The sequence below is a fragment of the Anopheles marshallii genome, chromosome X (genome assembly GCF_943734725.1).
Source record: "Anopheles marshallii chromosome X, idAnoMarsDA_429_01, whole genome shotgun sequence".
Taxonomy (NCBI): domain Eukaryota; kingdom Metazoa; phylum Arthropoda; class Insecta; order Diptera; family Culicidae; genus Anopheles; species Anopheles marshallii.
The window spans coordinates 8,766,892-8,782,559 of record NC_071325.1 but is presented as its reverse complement, the minus strand read 5'-3'; the positions used below and the strand labels follow the sequence as shown (position 1 = coordinate 8,782,559).

General features: G+C 44.0%; 2 protein-coding genes across 2 annotated transcripts; both read left to right on the top strand.

Annotated features, from left to right (window-relative positions):
- Positions 1–255: 255 nt before the first annotated feature.
- Positions 256–3,743, top strand: LOC128718881 (cystathionine beta-synthase-like protein). The gene is made up of 6 exons (XM_053812500.1): positions 256–425; positions 1,993–2,099; positions 2,167–3,067; positions 3,155–3,289; positions 3,369–3,559; positions 3,634–3,743. The coding sequence occupies exons 1-6, from the start codon at positions 256–258 to the stop codon at positions 3,741–3,743; spliced, it is 1,614 nt and encodes a 537-aa protein (XP_053668475.1).
- A 1,504-nt stretch (positions 3,744–5,247) lies between these two features.
- LOC128713848 (AP-3 complex subunit delta) lies at positions 5,248–11,241 on the top strand. Its single transcript, XM_053808722.1, has 10 exons — positions 5,248–5,343; positions 5,526–5,891; positions 5,955–6,224; positions 7,092–7,165; positions 8,329–8,477; positions 8,553–9,793; positions 9,870–10,011; positions 10,101–10,280; positions 10,449–10,578; positions 10,647–11,241. Exons 1-10 carry the CDS (start codon positions 5,248–5,250, stop codon positions 11,239–11,241), a joined length of 3,243 nt encoding a protein of 1,080 aa, XP_053664697.1.
- The last annotated feature ends 4,427 nt before the right edge of the window (positions 11,242–15,668 follow it).

Sequence of the window (15,668 nt, the reverse complement as noted above, 5' to 3'; positions counted from 1 at the left end):
CATTTGACTGCTGTACACGGTGCTCGTGTAACGTGCATTGATTGCTTTTCCTGCAGCCCATTTTTGTTCCCACTTCCGTACCGTTCGGACGTCCCCGGACAAGGCAATTTCGACCCATTGGACATACCTGCGTGTTAGAATAAGTAGGTGCTTGTGGGTAGAAGAATAAGAGGTGTGCCAGTGTTTTTTTGGTTTGTTTGGTGTTTGGCTTTGGCGTACAGTGTGATCACTATCAACCAGCAGAAGGAGAACAGGATGGCAAGCCATCGCAGCTGTCCCATGAATGGGCATCTGGCAGTGAACGCCAAGCAACAGACCATCGCTGAGGAGGACCCGATGGCGCACTTTATCCGTCCCGATCAACCATCGAGGTGTACCTGGTCTCTGGGAACGACGGAAACTAGCCCGCATCATCATGAACCACTGTAAGTAGCCTTGGTGAGCCATGTTTGACGTTTAGTTATAACTATTCTGCTTTGGCCTAATGGAACTTGAACTTGGGAAAGTATTTATTGGTCTTTAGGCGTTATAAAAGTGTAGTAAGCTTTGCTCTAAAAGGCAACCATTTAAACAGGCTTTAGTAAATAAGAAGTCAATCTAGATTAGATAGAGTCGCAGAAACACCTGTGCGTATTTAAAAAAGAGGTTCATTTACATATCGCGTTAGTGATTTACATATCAATGTCTGCTAATAACTAGGCACAACAGTAACATTACGTCTGAAGGGAACGAGCGAAGAGAACTATATTGATTTCTTGAACCTTATTGCCTGGATTGTAGTGGATGATTAGTACTGTATGTCACAACACTGTTTGTGTTAAAAACATGTTAAAAATATCATCTTTGTTAGCAAAGCAGTTCGGCTCAGAAGCCCACATCCCTTATGTGTTACATATTCGAGAACTTTTAAAAATTCTAGCAAAAGTAATAAAAATCTAGTGAACTAACACAAGCTATCAGCTTTATTTGCGTCCCAAACTACGCACTGATAACAGGGAGTCTGCACCTCCCAAAAAGCACCAGAACTAGACGGCCACTTACGTCAACTAGCATCGGCAGATAGTGTCCAGCCAATTGAGTGTGGCCCTTTCCGGCAAAACACGAGGTACCCGAGGGCAGACGACCTCTGGTTATTAGCGAACGAGTTCAACATTCGCCCGTCTGGGGGTCAGGGATCATGGTCAGTTAGTTTCGCTGCGCTGGCACGTGGTTTAGAGCACATTCTGGCATTTCAAAAATCTAGAGTGTTATACAGCTGTTTTTTTTTAATTAGCACGATTTAAAATCTGAAGATGCAGCTTCCAGAGAGTAGATCATTAGCTTGTTACTGTTTTTTTATTTGATGAGGTGTTGTTGTAGCTGATGTGACTAAGTTAAGTTCACTAAAACAGCTAGTAGTAAATACCTTTTTCTTGAACCCACCTCAGGAAGAGTATAAAAAAGCAGTTACTTATCTTCAGTTATGTGGAATTCACGTTGTTTTTCGAACTCTACAGCTATATGTCATGCAAAACTGTATTTAAAACTATTTTGCCATGCATAAACGTTCAAAATGCTTAGTGATGCTTGACGTTTTAGGGAAATTCTTAGCAAAACTCCTTATATTTCACACAAAACCAAAGTCGTTTTGCAACCACAGCTATAAATCACAAATAATCGGACGAGCACGTGCTGAATTTTGACGCATCTATCGCCCGCGTTCATCACAGTGTGGGTTTTGCTCCCCACGAAGATGGGTGTGTATTGTTGCCACGACTAGGTGATAAACCTACCAGTCGGTGCTACCGGTGGGTCACTATTTGCGCGGGGTCAATCGATGTTTGTTTCCATCTAGACACTGGAGCGTGAAATGTAGTTGATCTGCTCATGACGTTGCTAGCTCCGAAAGCGCACCAATATTTACCAAGGAGGGTAATTCCTCAATAACAAAAGTACGGATGTCCAGAGATCAGTATCGTTTTACCTCCTTTTTTTTCTATACTCCTTTGCAAGCGCTCCGAAACCGTCTGTGCTGCCTTCGATTCTGGAAGCAGTTGGAGGAACGCCGATGGTGAAGCTCAACAAAATTCCCCAGTCGCTGGGTTTGAAATGCAATGTTTGTAAGTATGTTCGAGAGATGTTGTTGGTTGGCGGGAATTAACTTGCACTGCACGGCTTCAATTTTAGACGTCAAATGTGAGTTCCTCAATCCGGGTGGCTCGGTGAAGGATCGCATTGGAGTACGGATGGTGTTGGAGGCAGAGCGTAAGGGTTTGCTGAAGCCTGGCTGTACCATCATTGAGCCGACGTCCGGCAACACTGGGATCGGTTTGGCGATGGCTGCAGCCGCCCGCGGGTACCGCTGTTTGATCGTCATGCCGGAGAAGATGTCCAACGAAAAGGTGGACACGTTGAAGGCGCTCGGTGCGGAGGTGATACGCACACCGACCGAGGCAGCGTTCGACTCGCCGGAAGGTCTTATCGCTGTGTCGCAGCGTCTGCAACGTTCCATCCCGGACTCGGTTATACTTGACCAGTACCGCAATGCCGGCAATCCGCTGGCACATTATGACGGTACGGGTGCAGAGATTGTGGAGCAGCTGGCAGGGCGCGTGGACATGGTTGTCATCGGTACGGGCACCGGTGGTACCATGACCGGCATCGGCCGTAAGATAAAGGAGTCTTGTCCAAACTGTCAGGTAATTGCGGCCGATCCGGAGGGTTCCATATTGGCCGAACCGGAAGAACTTAACCAGACGAATGTGAGCTTCTACGAGGTGGAGGGTGTCGGGTACGATTTCCTGCCGACCGTACTCGATCGCACTGTCGTCGACCGGTGGTACAAGTTTAACGACCGTGTAGCACTTCCACTCGCGAGACGCCTAATCCGGGACGAGGGTTTGCTGTGTGGTGGTAGCAGCGGTGGCAACCTGCACGTGGCATTCGAGGCGGCCAAGGAGCTGAAGGAGGGCCAGAACTGTGTGGTGATCCTGCCGGACAATATTCGCAACTATCTGACCAAGTTCGTATCAGACAACTGGATGGAGGCGCGTTACTTCAAGGAGTCGGACAACTGCCATAATCAGAAGTAAGCTTGATAGGGCCGGGACGGGTATTGCTGATTGACAGGCACGTAACATGGTTGGCTGGGTTTTGCTTCTTTTAATTGCCAAAGGTGGTGGAATGATAAAGTACAAACGTTGCCGATGGAGACGCTCCTAACGGTGCGTGATGATGCGCCTATCAGTGACGCAATTGCAACGATGAAGCAGAACAATCGTACCCATCTGCCTGTTGTTGACGCCACCGGGTAAGTCGCACCGCTAACGTCGCGACATCATTAGATAGTGAGATCATTTTGAACTGCTAAAACTTTTCTTCTCCTGCAGCGCCATCAAGGGTGTGGTGCATCTGCCAAACCTTTTGAGCAAACTGCTCAATCGCTTGGTCAAACCGTCCGATCTTGTCCGTCGGGCCATCTTCAAACAGTACGTTAAGATCGACCACGAAGAGAACGTAGGCCGTGCCTCGCGGATTTTGGAAAAGGATAGCTTTTTGCTAGTGACGCGCCAAGAGGCGGGTAAGTCGATTTTATTCTTCTTATAAATGAATCCAGCGAACAATGCGACTAACATTTTGTTGCTTTTTTTAAAGGTGCTGAACCTACAGAACGTCTCGTAGGGGTCCTAACACAGCGTGCACTATTTGATTTTGTTGCCGAACAGGCTGCAACTGTCGCTAATGGAAATGGAAATGCAAAGTAGTGTATTTTTTCGAAATATCATCCAATACGACAAATAGTAACAGTAAAACCTCTTACATGCGTGTGTGTAACAAATATTTTTGACGAATTATTGTATCGAGAATTAAAAAATAAAAGTGCATAAATTTTACATTCTGTTTATTTTACCGTCGTGGTTTATGAATCTTTTGAGAAAAATCTTTAATAGAGTGTTTCAAGTCATAACTTGTTTCTCAAAGCACTCATCAATCTTCAAATGTTTGTGACACGACCTACTGCAAAAAATAATGAAGCGAAATAGGTGCAATTGGTTACAATAACTAGCAATGTTCAGTAACTCGTGTTTTCCTGAAAAATTGCATCCGATCATCAATTTAAATTTAAAATCAATATTTCCGATTCAAAATTGTTCATATCAAAATGTATCAATTAAAATTTTAATTATTCTCAAATGCATAATTAAAGTTTTATTAAATGAAATAATTTCGTCTACAATTTTCAAAACAATCCCGTTTCTAACGGTTTTCGAGCAGTTCTCGACGAAACGCGCTGTCGTGCAGTTTAAAATTTCTCACTTCGATCAAATTTGACAGCTGTTCAAAATAAGGGGAAAAAATCGAGCAGAAACGTCATCCGATTTTGACAGATCATCACTTTTTTTTCCACTTCGTGCACCGCTTCACCGTGCCCGCGCGGTACCGTTCCTTTCCGTTTGTGTGCTGCTGTTTCTATAGGGCCCCCACCGTATGTTTATCGGTTTAGCGAGAGATAGGACAAAAAAGTTAGTTCGCTGGTAGCAAAAATTTCCTCTGCAACCAGCGACAGAAACACTTTCCGGAAAGGGTTTCGGTTTTGTTATTTCTCACAACCCCCGTAAACGAGGAATTAAAGGTGCCGAAAGTTCTTGGTGCACCCGTTTATCCATAGCTCAGGCGTACAGTGACTTGGCAAGTCTTGCTGTATCCGTGGTGCTTTAAAACAGACAGAAACGCATTAGGGTGCATTCCATATCGTGCCCCACGTAGGCCAAATATATTGTTTTTTTTTTTGCTCGGACAGTTGCTGTGTGCCTGCGCGTGTATGTGTGTTGGCTAACGGGGTAGGAATCTGTTCCAGGCGAGAAAGTTGTTGGAGTGTGTCGGGGGTGGCTTAGGTAAACGAAGGGATGCGTAGTTACGCTAGGTGACCGGGGTAGGATTGTGTGAGCTGGCACCTTAAGCAACAAAAAAAAGCGCACTGACAGCGGCTCCCCAGTCTCAGGTCCGCTTGTGGGCCAATGTTAATCACACCCCGTCGTGGGGTACTCAAGAACCAAGCAAACCCATCACATTCCCGTCCGAAAAGCGAATCAATCAACCGGCACACCTGTCTATAACACGGGAGTGTGTCTCCCACGCACGAATCAATCAAACGCGGTACAGCCGTTTCACCAGCGCTAGAGATTCCGCATCAGAAGCCGGCCACAATCAGACTGATTCTCGCCGCTGCCACTGTTCCTTCACGCGACGAAACGCGCAGCAGACAAAATGGCGTTGAAAATGGTAAAAGGCAACCTGGAGCGGATGTTTGACAAAAACCTAACCGATCTGGTGCGCGGCATACGAAACAACAAAGATAACGAGGTAAGTGAAGCAGAAAGGATTGGCGCGTTTACACCGGACTTGGGTGTAGGCAAACGACCACTGGACAGTCGCGAATGGGACTTTCCTGCACGATGGAGCTACTCGGAAAGGCTCGACCGCGGTTGCGGAATTTGCTGTACCGCGTTGATCGCAAATACTTCATCGGTTCTTACCCATTGCAGGCCAAGTACATCGCACAGTGCATCGAGGAGATCAAGCAGGAGCTGCGACAGGATAACGTCAGCGTCAAGAGCAATGCGGTGGCGAAGCTAACGTATTTGCAGATGTGCGGCTACGATATCTCCTGGGCCGGCTTTAATATCATCGAGGTGATGAGCTCGAACCGGTTCACCTGCAAGCGGATTGGTTACCTTGCCGCCAGCCAGTGCTTCCATCCGGACAGCGAACTGCTGATGCTAACGACCAACATGATCCGGAAGGATCTAAGCTCCACCAATCAGTACGATGCGGGCGTTGCACTGTCCGGGCTGAGTTGCTTCATCTCAACCGATCTGTCCCGGGATCTCGCCAACGACATCATGACGCTGGTAAGGGAATGAACACCGATGTCTGATTTGCCTTGTCTCATCGTCGCATCGTTGCAATTTCAGATGAGCTCCACCAAACCGTATCTGCGGATGAAGGCGGTGCTGATGATGTACAAAGTGTTCCTCCGGTACCCGGAAGCGCTCCGGCCCGCCTTTCCAAAGCTGAAGGAAAAACTCGAGGATCCGGACCCGAGCGTGCAGTCCGCGGCGGTAAACGTGATCTGCGAGCTGGCGCGGAAAAATCCGAAAAACTATCTGTCGCTCGCGCCCATCTTCTTCAAGCTGATGACCACATCGACCAATAATTGGATGTTGATCAAAATTATTAAACTGGTAAGTGCTGTAACTTTGCGGGCTGTTTTTAATGTTGTTAATTAACTTTTTTTATTCACTTACTACACTTAATTTACCAAATACCGGAAGAGAATCCAAATCACCCACCGATGGGGGAGATTTACGCAAAAAAAAACTCACCTTCAGTGAAAAGCGATGGTCTTTATTTTTAACGAATGTTTTCTTCTTCCGTGTACCAACGACTAGTTTGCCAGCCTGACCGCGATCGAGCCAGCGTTGGGCAAGAAACTGACGCATCCTCTAATCGAGTTAATTTCCAGGTTCGGCTTTGAAAAGCTAGAGTTTTGTGAAGCGCACAAACCCGCTGAAACCCCCAAAATCTCGTAGGATTCGTTCGTTTTGTTTTACTGCTCCCCGCCCCAGCTTCTTTCAAGCTTCTGGCTCTCTTTCTCTATTGCTCCAAACATTCAACCTTTACATGCGGCGGAAATATCGGCTAATGGATGCTCCCTTCTTTTTATTTTAATCATTTTCACGTACTGTTTTTTGCCATTCGTTATCAAAACTACGGAAACAATACACCAGCTCTCTTGTTGCGAATGGTGTGTGTGGCCGTCTGTATGTGTATCACGTGTGATCTCTGTTTTACGTTCGGTTTTGTTTGTTTGTTGGTGTTGTTTCGACGATTTTTAGTAACACGGTACAGTAACACTACACCCATCATTCCTACAACGCAACAAACAGGGTTGCAATACCACTCCTAACCCTTTTTCGGATGCTAATTGCCATGTTTTCTTCTATTTACATATCTCTACACATTGTCACACAAACAATTTTTGATTGTTTTCTTTCCGTTTGTCGCTAAAACCAAGTTTCTTTTCTTGTTTCGTTTCTGTTTACTTCCAGTTCGGTGCTTTAACTCCGCTAGAACCCAGATTAGGCAAAAAGCTAATTGAACCGTTGACCAATTTAATTCATAGGCAAGTTTGATACAAGTGGTTATTGTTTTGTTGTTGGTTATTTCCATATGTGGCTGTCTGTCTGCATACGCCGATTCGTAGAAGCCAATTGAAACGTAATGTTTGTTCCGCTGAATGCTTGTTATTTTTAGATATTGCTACTGGAAACATTACCTTTGTCTTTGGGACATTTTAAACGCAAAAATGCTATTATGAAACATTCCTTTTAAGAAGAATCTTACAGAGTATCTTGAGTATCCAAATAGTATGGTGAAAGATTAGGACTCAAGATCAGCGATCGGAAGACCTTTTATAAATAGGGCCAGATAGTAAAAACAAATCTGCAGCAGAGGCCAGATATCTTTTGATAGTAACGTGGTGGCGAGATTTTGTGATGTTTGGAATTTTTGAGGTTTTTGAATTTTCTATAGGGCTAGATAAAATTTTTTGCTATAGATGCCCCCTGCTATAGATGGTAAAAGCTGGTAAACCAACTAGAAAATTGTTTAGTTAATGTAACATACTGCTTAGGACATTTCCAGCTAATTTAACAAACAAGGCCTTTTCTACCTAGTAACATATTAGAACAGACTGGCATGTCAAAGGTAATTGGAGAATAGAGAATTAGAAATAAGAGGATATCGTTTAGGAATTTGGCACCTCCTTGTCTATAGTATCATGATTTGGTAGCTTAGATTTCAAAAATAGCTTCCACCTACTGTTACTTATTAGAAAGAAACCAGCTCAGATCAAGAATTCCCGTCCAAGTAATGCTGAACAATTGATTCTTGATTTTAGAGTATTGATATAAGGTTAATGTAGTGGTTCTTCATTGCCTAATGTTCGTAATCCATACTGGATTAATTAGATACGCTATATAGAAACTACCGCATTTAACGGAGATACGATATTAGATGTGTTCCAGATTTAGAATTAGAAAAAGATTAGAATTGTTCATTCTGATCCCCAAATTAGATCGCCTAATAGTTTTATGGGCATATAAGGAAAGGTGATACAGGGAAAAAACAGTAGTCAATTTTGCGTAGAGTTCGTAGTGGCTTCCAGATAGCGCTTCAAACCTTTGTTCCTGTTAGACGAGGGGGAAAATAACAAACACTCCAAATTACTGCACGATTTCATTGCATATATTGTTTAACGCGTTCTCTTTTGGTACAATCCGACAGCACGTCGGCAATGAGCCTGCTGTACGAGTGCATCAATACCGTGATCGCGGTACTAATAAGCATCAGCAGCGGAATGCCGAATCATAGCGCTTCCATACAGCTGTGCGTCCAGAAGCTTCGTATCCTGATCGAGGATTCGGACCAGAACCGTATGTAGCATGGTTGCAATTCATTGTCATCTCATTTTCTAATTGAACTATTTCCATTTCTGGGGGGGGAAACAGTGAAATATCTCGGCCTGCTAGCAATGTCCAAGATCCTGAAGACCCATCCGAAGAGTGTGCAGACGCACAAGGACCTAATACTGGCCTGCTTGGACGATAAGGACGAATCGATACGGTTGCGTGCGCTCGATCTGCTGTACGGCATGGTGTCGAAGAAGAACTTGATGGAAATCGTTCGTCGACTGCTCGGACACATGGAACGTGCCGAAGGGTCCTCGTATCGGGACGAGCTGCTGTACAAGGTGATCGAGATATGCTCGCAGGGTTCGTACCAGTACGTCACCAACTTCGAGTGGTACCTAACCGTGCTGGTGGAGCTGATTCTGCTGGAGTCGGGCTCGCGGCACGGCCGACTTATTGCAGCCCAGCTGCTAGACGTGGCGATACGCGTACAGGCGGTGCGTACGTTCGCGGTGAACGAGATGGCAACACTGCTGGAGACTTACCCCGTGACCGCGGCACCGAACGGCACGATGCAGGAGGTGCTGTATGCGGCGGCCTGGATTGTGGGCGAGTTTGCCACCCATCTGAACGGACCGGCGCGTACTTTAGGGGTGCTGCTGCAACCGAAACCGGTCGCCGGTCACATACAGGCGGTGTACGTGCAGAATGCACTGAAACTGTTTGCCCATCTGGTCAGCGAAGCGGTACGCGACCGGGATGCGACTGCAATCGATGCGTACTGTCAGAAGCTGCACGAAGGGCTTCGGAGCTACCTCAGCTCGGCGGACATCGAGGTGCAGGAGCGTGCCAGTTCCGTGTACTTTTTGGTTGCACTGCTGCGGGAGTCGCTCGGTGCGGCTGAACCGGCCGTACCGTTGGGTGGGTTACTGGAGCTAGCGCCGGATACACCGGCAACCGCGAACGAGGGCGAAGAAGATATTCCGGACGGGAAGACGAATGCTACCTCAGGCTACGCCACGGCCGCATGGGACGAGATCGAGCAGATCGCGTCCGATCTCCAGGGGTTGTTTGCCAGCGAGCTGAACCCGGTCGCACCGAAAGCCCAGCGCAAGGTGCAACTGCCGGAGGATCTCGATCTCGACGAATGGATCAACCAGCCGCCCGAATCGGCAGACGCCAGCAGTGCGGACGGTGGTTCGAGTGATGACGACAAATTCCCACTGTTCCTGACCGACGGTGCGGGTCGGGGTGGTGCTGGCGGCGAACGTGAAACAAATGGTGGTGGTGGATCACGTTCCTACAAGCGCATTGAGTACACACAGGAAGAGCTTGATAAGGTACGGAGCTCTTACAGCAAAACAACAAACAATACTTTGCATAACTGTGTATGTTTTCCCTTTTCTTTTCATTCAGATGAGACAAGCACGACTGCTGGAGCAAACAAACAATCCCAACTATCTAAAACCGGCCAAAAAGAAGGCCGACTACCAGCACGACGCGTACGAAGATATACCGATCGCTGAAATTGCACTCGAAGTGCCTCTCCAAATACATTGTACGTTGCCTCTTCTGCTTTTTTTTTCGTGTTATATGATAATCTTGCAATAGTAACACACTAACCATCTCACCGATTCCATTTACCAGCCACAAAACGGTCGGATAAATATCTCATGGATGCGGATCGTTCAGCGCGCGTTTTGGTCGGGAAGGGTGGAGGGTCGTCACGCAAGGGCAAAGGTGAAAAGACTGGAACGGGCAAAAAGTCGAAGCGGCATGGCAAGAAAAACAAGCGCTACTCGGACGAGTCCGATTCGGAAAGCGATGGTAAGCCGGGGGGTTACACTGCTCATTGGGTGATAAACAAAATAAGGCTTGTTTAGGGAAGGTTTGATCTCAGCATGGCGATATGTCTAGAAGATTTATTCAGCACTACACTAGTTTTAAGAGACGTCGTTGATGAATAATTCCCTCATTGCATTGTTGCTCCCGCAGATCCCAAACCGCTGCACGTCGTGAACACGGTAATCGAGCTACCGGAAGGTGCAATACTGTCCGACACGGAGGATAAGAACAATGCCGACCCGAACGATCCGCACCGGGCGCTCGACATTGATCTGGATGCGTAAGTACCTTACTAATGCATCACACAAACAAACATAACATTTTAAATCATGTTGCCCTTATCCGTAGCCCGTTCGATGACGATTACCCAGCGGAACTGAAACGAAAATCGGCCAATAACAGCAAACATCACGACGTGATGCTGTTGCGGGATGGAGACGGTAGTGCCAACGCCAAAACCAACCGTGCCGGCCCGACTGACCTAAGCGGGGAGCAACCGGCGGTATCACGGTCCGGTGGTCACCGTTCCTCGTCGAGGCACCCGAAACCGACCGCAAACGTACCCGAACACCGGGAAAAGCAAAAGAAAAAGAAAAAATCAACCGACAAGGAGCGTGCCGGGTCGATGTTGTCGGATGTGCAAAAGGGGGCCAGCGAAAATGCGCCGGACACGATGATGCTGATGATCGAGGAGGAACCAAGCACCAAGGTTGCGAAGGGGCGTACGAAACGGGAGGACAAGGGCAAGGTGACCAGCCAGAAGGGAAAGGAGGAGGAGGATGAGGAGGAAGAGGAGGATGCCAAAGGCAAGAAGAAAAAGCACAGCAAAAAGTCATCGAAACGCCACCATCATCATAGCAAGCGGGACGCGGACCGGCCGAAGGCGGGCTATGAGGAGATGCTAGCGCAACCGGGCGGTAACGGTAGTAAGGACGCAATTTAATAGTTTTACCTTTTTACTACGTGCAACCGTACTGTAGATGGGCGAATTTCGTTTCGAAGGGATAACATTTAAAGAAAAAGGGAAAGAGAGAAAGGAAAATGTTACAGTTATATCCTTTTTGTTTCGTTAACCCAGTGTGTGTGTGATTGTTTTCCCATTGTTTACGACACGCACACACGAAACAGCATCTCCCCGTTACTGTATCGTGTATTGTACCTAGATGGATGAGCCACAGAAGGAACAAAATCCCCATTTTTTTTTTGGTACGGGAATCGTACAGGAATTAGTGGGATCGAATGATCAAAATACTCGCTACAGGAAACGTTCCGCAGGATTCTTATTAGTTTGCATCAAGGCGCCCAGGTATTCGAGCGATTCGTACGGTATAGAGATGTGCAGGCTAGAGTTATAGATATGTCCAAGTGTCTAATTACGGTAAGGAAGGGAAAGAGCAATTTATTATTCCTCCGAAACGCGTTCCCGGTAAGGACAGTATATAACAAAAAAAAAGAAAGAAAAATCCCTCCCCAGTTAGCAAATGTGGTCGTTTGCGGTCCTTTCGTCTCATAATTAATCTGTTAATACAATTTAATTACTATTATTATTGCCATTATGAGATCTGTATTACTAATTAACATAAACAAAATATTCCTTCCAATCTCTGTTCCTTACGAGTTGGTGATGTACTTTCCCCCCCTTTTCGGCTTGTGTTCTATTTTACATTTTTAATTAATTTGTTAATTGGATTGCAAAACGAACGGGTTTTCGGGTGTGAGAATGAGACTGTGTGCTTAGTGTGCCGTACTGTAAACACTCCGAACTCAAAGCCGGCGCGATCTCGCTTGTTTTCACCCACATTCAATAACGATCCGATTGTGGTTCTGTTGTTGTTTTTGTTCCTTTTAACATCTGCTTCCTTTAAAAAATAATAAACAACACAATTGCGCCCTTAAAAACAGGACGCATAACTCCAAACTGTAATGTTATAATAAAAAAAAACAGCTTCGCCTTAAACTACCCTCTAATACAATTTTTCAACGACAGCAAAGCAAAAACACGTTCCACAGCCCTTTAAAAATGCAAAACAAAAACAACAAAAACGATGGCAAAAAAGCTTTTGCGCTTTCGTGGTAAACACGGGAAAGATATATGTTATTAAAAGAACATTATTATTATTATTATTATACAAACAATTATAGAACAACAAAAATCTTTGTAACTCGAATGCAAGAAAACAAAACCACAAATGAGAAAGAAGTTTCTTTCTCTTACTTTTAAACGTGAAAATGTGTTTAATTTTTCGGTTAATCTTTTTTTTCTGTTTAGTGAAAAATAAACAAAACTAAAAAATGTAGTACGTTCTTTCATTAGGAATTTTTTTTTAAATATTCGAAAAATAATTCAAATTTCTTTTTAATAAATTTCCTTCAACACGGTTCCTCCGGTAAATGAATATAAAAAGAAAACAAATCCAAAACAGAAATAAGATTTAAACACTTTTATTACTTTTTTCCATTTGATTAGCCGGAGGGAAGGGGAGGGAGGGGGACGATTTTGTTAAACGAAAAATTAGAGCAAAAAGCACGAGAAAGAGAGAGGGAGAAACAATTTGACTTTTTGTTTCATTAGAAACTGTTTGATAAAACAAAATTAAACAAGAAATAAATGTAATAAAGTTAAACAAGCTTTTTGTTGTTGTTTTGATTTGTTCACTAGTTAATGTGTTTGTTGTTTTTTTTTTTTATTGAAATTAATTAATAACACTTTTTGTTTCTTACTTCCCGTTGTGCCACTAGTGGTTTCACCTGTTTTGGGGCTTCCCCCTCCCCCATCTCGCTCTCTTTCTCTTTTTATGTTCAAGTCTGTATTTTTTCTTTTCTCTTTTGCCTTTGCCTCTATTTACCATTTTAGTAGTTTTGTTTTTCTTCGCTTATGCAACGTCTCAAAAAAAGTCATTCTTCTAAACGCTCGACTTTTCTATCTATCTATCTACGTTCCCTTTTTTTTCTCTCTCTCTCTCTCTCTCTTTCTCTATCTCGTTACCTTTCCCTTAACAAGCCTGTTAATCGAAGTTTTCCTGATGGTTTTTCCAGAGGTTCCTTCTCTTCCAGCTGCTGTGCTTTTTTTCTCACTCACTTTCGTTTCGTTTCACACGGCCGTCGGAGAGTTCCTTCCCGTCACAGCAATTTATAAACCTTATCGCATGTTAGTTCCGTTTTAGTGCTTTTTTTGCTCAGTTTTTTTGTTTGTTTATTCCTCTTAACAGCAAATATTACATTCCATTCGGCTGATTCGCGGTTGCGATATAGTTTCGATTTCTGTCCCCGTCTGCGGTGTTAATATAATATATAGTCTGTCCTATTTGTTTTATATTTGCTTGTTGCCTTATGGTTTGCTTTTACACACTGCTGGCGGGGGATATTATTTTTTTAAGCAAAACATATAACCGTTTCTTTTAGTTGGGGCTTTTTTTCTTGCATTTAAAGAAGCCTACCGTGTATATCGGTGTGAGTGTGTGTGTTAATACGGTAATCATTAGAATGGTTTATTGTGTGTTTAGTTGTTTGTAAACACTAAAAAAAAAATAAAAACCACCTTACACTTGAACAATGTTTTTAATGTCTTTTTTTCTCTTGCACTCTTGCTTATTGGGCGACCATTACGATAAGAGATAGTATGGAGGGAACAGAAAGGAAAAAACAAACACTCATATACACAAAGAAAAACAATACCAACGACGAGCGCTACACGGGGAAAGAGGGATCAACCATTTTGTTTCACATTTTTGTTCTTATTTGTTTAACCACAGATAAAAAAGCGTTTTTTTAACTGCTTATAAAGAGAGAGCATATTTTACACTGCGTAGCTGTGGTTTGTTGTACAGCCCAATACTCGAGTAACGCGGATTTTTTACAATTTCGCGAAGGTTTGTAGTATGGAGAATAGAATTTCTAGCTTGGTGATTTCAAATACGATCCCACCACACAACGATACATTTGCTTATTATAGCAATAAATTTTAAAAGAAATTTTACCATAACTGTCGAAATAAACGTAGAAATATCAATTTTTAGATGCGCTTAATAACTTGGAAATAAGAATTCGATCCCTATTCGAGGATAGGTATGTATGTATGTGTGCGTGGGAGAGAAACAGTAAACTTAACACTGTCGTATTTCTTTTTTTTCGGGTGTAAAAGATTCCATACCATTGTTGGAGTCGATTTTTTATGCCAGTCTTGCCCAACCCTAATCGATGCACTTGTACGTCCTACAAGTGTTTGTTGGGTGGCTTTTCCTCGCTCGGTCACTGCACACCTGTGTGCACTACCACACATCATTATCATATCCTGTGGTTTGTCTTGAGGTGCTTTTGCGGGACAAAACAAAAAAATGGATTGTGTGATCTCTGCAAGAAAAACACAACATTTTAAACAAACCTCACTCACTAATCTCTTCCCGTTCGTTCCCATAGGGATCCAGTCAGTCCCACACACAACTACAAACCGAGTCCGCTTTTTTTTTGTACGGCACATACGCATGCACTCGTATCGGTTGTTGCACTCATAATTTAATAATTTGTTTTACCTATATAATGTCTCAAATGTAATGTCATTTTGCTTTCATGTTTTATATCCCTCTCTCACTCGCTATCCTCTCCTTAACATATCACGTTGATTTGCGCGCTCCGGTACAGAAATTGCTTTCATTAGGACACAGTACAGCATTGCTAGTATAACTACGATAATAATAATAATTATATTTATAATAAGTAATAATAATAATACAACAATAGTAGGGAGGGGGAGTGAGGGGATTTTTGCCATCGTTATTTTGTAATTACAAATAGCTCTTCCGTCTCGTGGGTGGATCCCATCAGGAGTTTCGTATCTGTGCGTGTGGTGTCTGTTACACCACTACACGTTTCCTGTAATCCTGTCCTATTCCTCCCCGCAGAATTTGCAGCACAGAGGATGCATTTGGGTGGTGGTGTTGTTGTTAAATATTAGCTTGACTGCGTGTGGCTCTCTGTCTCTAGCGTCGTGTAGTATCCTTTGCACTCGTATAAAAAAAAAACTAACCACAAACAGCTCCAAACACACTTAAACAAAACATTATTAGCTGATATGAATGGTTATTAAGTCGGGGCTTTTTTTTCTCTCTCTCTTAAACACACCCTTTCCTAGCACGGAATTATTTCGCGGTCAAAAAGGAATGCCTTCTGTTGGGAGTGGCGCACACGCTTGACTCATCTGAAACTTTTGGTGAAACAGTGAAAAACACTCTTGAAAGCAAAACAAGACCGATCGCTTCCGGTTTTATTTCTTTCTCTCTCTCTCTTTCTCTCTCTCTGCTTATAAGCAACTCACATGTCTACATAAGAGTATCATCTTTAGTAATGCTGATGATTACCTAATCTCCTGTTGTA

Bases quoted from the DNA above. Each gene is read 5' to 3' on its own strand.
- LOC128713848 (XM_053808722.1), top strand. From the start codon at position 5,248: ATGGCGTTGAAAATGGTAAAAGGCAACCTGGAGCGGATGTTTGACAAA. The intron at 8,478-8,552 runs GTATGTAGCATG...GGGGGGAAACAG, and splicing joins CGAGGATTCGGACCAGAACC to TGAAATATCTCGGCCTGCTA. The intron at 10,012-10,100 runs GTACGTTGCCTC...TCCATTTACCAG, and splicing joins AGTGCCTCTCCAAATACATT to CCACAAAACGGTCGGATAAA.
- LOC128718881 (XM_053812500.1), top strand. From the start codon at position 256: ATGGCAAGCCATCGCAGCTGTCCCATGAATGGGCATCTGGCAGTGAAC. The intron at 426-1,992 runs GTAAGTAGCCTT...CTCCTTTGCAAG, and splicing joins CCGCATCATCATGAACCACT to CGCTCCGAAACCGTCTGTGC. The intron at 3,068-3,154 runs GTAAGCTTGATA...TAATTGCCAAAG, and splicing joins GACAACTGCCATAATCAGAA to GTGGTGGAATGATAAAGTAC.